General features: G+C 32.8%; 1 protein-coding gene across 1 annotated transcript; it reads right to left on the bottom strand.

The window, feature by feature from the left end:
* Window positions 1–1,742: 1,742 nt before the first annotated feature.
* On the bottom strand, window positions 1,743–2,287 carry LOC26526533. The gene is given in 3 exon segments (XM_026982822.1): window positions 1,743–1,986; window positions 1,989–2,049; window positions 2,117–2,287. Coding segments are annotated over 3 exon segments (447 nt in total). The 3' UTR covers window positions 1,743–1,771.
* Between the last annotated feature and the right edge of the window lie 402 nt (window positions 2,288–2,689).

Genomic DNA, 2,689 nt, shown 5'->3' with positions numbered 1-2,689 from the left:
TCCCCCCGTTACACTCGACGGTGAAACCATCCCAATCACCAGCACCCACAAATATCTAGGGCTAACCCTGGACCGAAGGCTCACATGGGGCCCTCATTTCAAAAAAAAAGCGTATCCAGGCCAACATACGCTTCAAACAACTCCACTGGCACATTGAAAAAAAATCCAAACTGCGAGAAAAGCTGCTCGTCTGCAAGGCTATTCTCAAGCCGATCTGGACTTACAGAGTCCAGCTGTGGGGCACTGCAAGCGCTTCGCACCGAATATTATTATTATTATTATTATTATTATTATTATTATTATTATTATTATTATTATTATTATTATTATTATTATTATTATTATTATTATTATTATTATTATTATTATTATTATTATTATTATTATTATTATTATTATTATTATTATTATTATTATTCTTATTATTATTATTATTATTCTTATTCTTCTTATTATTCTTATTATTTATTCTTATTATTATTATTATTATTCTTTATTATTCTTATTATTTCTTATTCTTCTTATTATTCTTCTTCTTCTTCTTATTCTTCTTCTTCTTCTTTTCTTCTTCTTCTTCTTCTTCTTCTTCTTCTTCTTCTTCTTCTTCTTCTTCTTCTTCTTCTTCTTCTTCTTCTTCTTCTTCTTCTTCTTCTTCTTCTTCTTCTTCTTCTTCTTCTTCTTCTTCTTCTTCTTCTTCTTCTTCTTCTTCTTCTTCTTCTTCTTCTTCTTCTTCTTCTTCTTCTTCTTCTTCTTCTTCTTCTTCTTCTTCTTCTTCTTCTTCTTCTTCTTCTTCTTCTTCTTCTTCTTCTTCTTCTTCTTCTTCTTCTTCTTCTTCTTCTTCTTCTTCTTCTTCTTCTTCTTCTTCTTCTTCTTCTTCTTCTTCTTCTTCTTCTTCTTATTATTATTATATATTATTATTATTATTATTATTATTATTATTATTATTATTATTATTATTATTATTATTATTATTATTATTATTATTATTAGGGGATACCGCAGGACTATGACTGAACCAACTAAATGAGAAATAATAATAAATATCGAAACAAGCAACGAGTAATTAAAAAAACACATTTCGCTTATTGAAATTATAAAATTCGAAAAGTTACATTACGAACTCCATTTCACACACGCATACTCGAGGATCCACGACAAGGAATTTCACACGGAAATCAACATTTTTCAATTATAAATTTAATTATTATTAATAATAATTATAGTAATAAGCCATAACCCTAGATTAAATCCACTGCAATTTTCCAAGTACACACAACAAATAACAGCCACACATGAAAGAGAGGAAAAGCAGGGAACAACAACCAGGGCAAGCGTATTAGAAGCAATCCAGCTAAAAGACCTGGATGATATTATTCCCAAATATAGTGGCGAAAGAGGAAAGTTAGATGGGTGTATACACTGCGTCGCCCTGCGTACACCCTTATTAAAGGGGAAGAAAGGTCAAATGTATGAGGTATAGCGTTCCGGGATAGGAGAGAAATAATAGCAAGAATATGCCCGGATCCTGTGCGAACTTGAATTTACTGAGCACTTAAATATTTAGAAAAGATATAATGAGATCATTGAGTGTATCAACTCTTTATTAAACCAACCTCCTGTTAGAAATAAACGGATCGGAACCCAAGAGTTACATAATGATTTAATTGGCGTATAAAAAATATTTATGGCATCCGACATAATGTTGCAAGCTTAAAAATCGAAAAAACAATGTACATATGCAATTGTCGGACTTTTATTTTTATTTATTTTCTTAATTTATATAGATTTTTTTCTTTTTTTTGATTGCGTTATTTTTCACACATGTAAGTGTGTGAGCCAGGCCCTTCTTCGCTGGCTGCTGGCCTTCCAACGAACCATTGCTATCTGCAAAATCACAAATAACATACCAAAACTGAGAAGAATTTTGAACTTTAAGGGCCTTCTTTCCGTTAAGGCCGTCTATATTGTATGCGCACAGGATCGCATACGAACGGTCTTCTTTGCCTTTGGCAAATTGTTGCACTTAAGAAGTTCTGTTGCCGCTTCAATCTAAAAGATAATAAAATTGAAACAGAATAAATTTCACTATCATTTAGACTGTAAATACTTTACATACGTAGCGTTCCTTAGACCCTGATCTTATTTTTTGATCTAAAGCTACCAAGTCCGCATCCGATGCGACTGGGAACGCCACATCCTTCGCCTTCCCCTTCAAGAAAACTTCCAGCAAAGCCGTCATCTTCGCAACCGCCAACTGCTCCGCCAGCTGCTTCGTGTTTGCTTCCATCTTGTTTGGCCGAGCTCGGCCAATTGGTCGACAGGTGGTAAAAAAAAAATAAACAAAGGGAAATAGTACAGCCTACGAAATTGTATATAAGGAACTAGCAGTATTTAGCGCTTATATGGCATCTTATCTTATATGCTATTCCCATTTTAACCATATAAGTAACCTTAAATCTTTCTAAGTCGGGTGCCATATTTCCACTTGCTAGCAAATACCTAGAGCAAAAGAGGATACATGCGTATCAAAAAAGCTACAAATACCTGAAATTCTCCTTCCTAAAATAAAAATACCTTCTATATTCTCTTCAAAAGAATTGACTTCAATCGGGATGTGTTCTAATATATATGAATAAATATCTGACCTTTTATTCCAAAACGTATAGATTTAGCTTAGCCTGATATGTTT

This window comes from Drosophila erecta, unplaced genomic scaffold (assembly GCF_003286155.1).
Source record: "Drosophila erecta strain 14021-0224.00,06,07 unplaced genomic scaffold, DereRS2 tig00000219-arrow-pilon, whole genome shotgun sequence".
Lineage (NCBI taxonomy): Eukaryota > Metazoa > Arthropoda > Insecta > Diptera > Drosophilidae > Drosophila > Drosophila erecta.
This window is presented reverse-complemented; position numbering and strand designations above follow the sequence as displayed.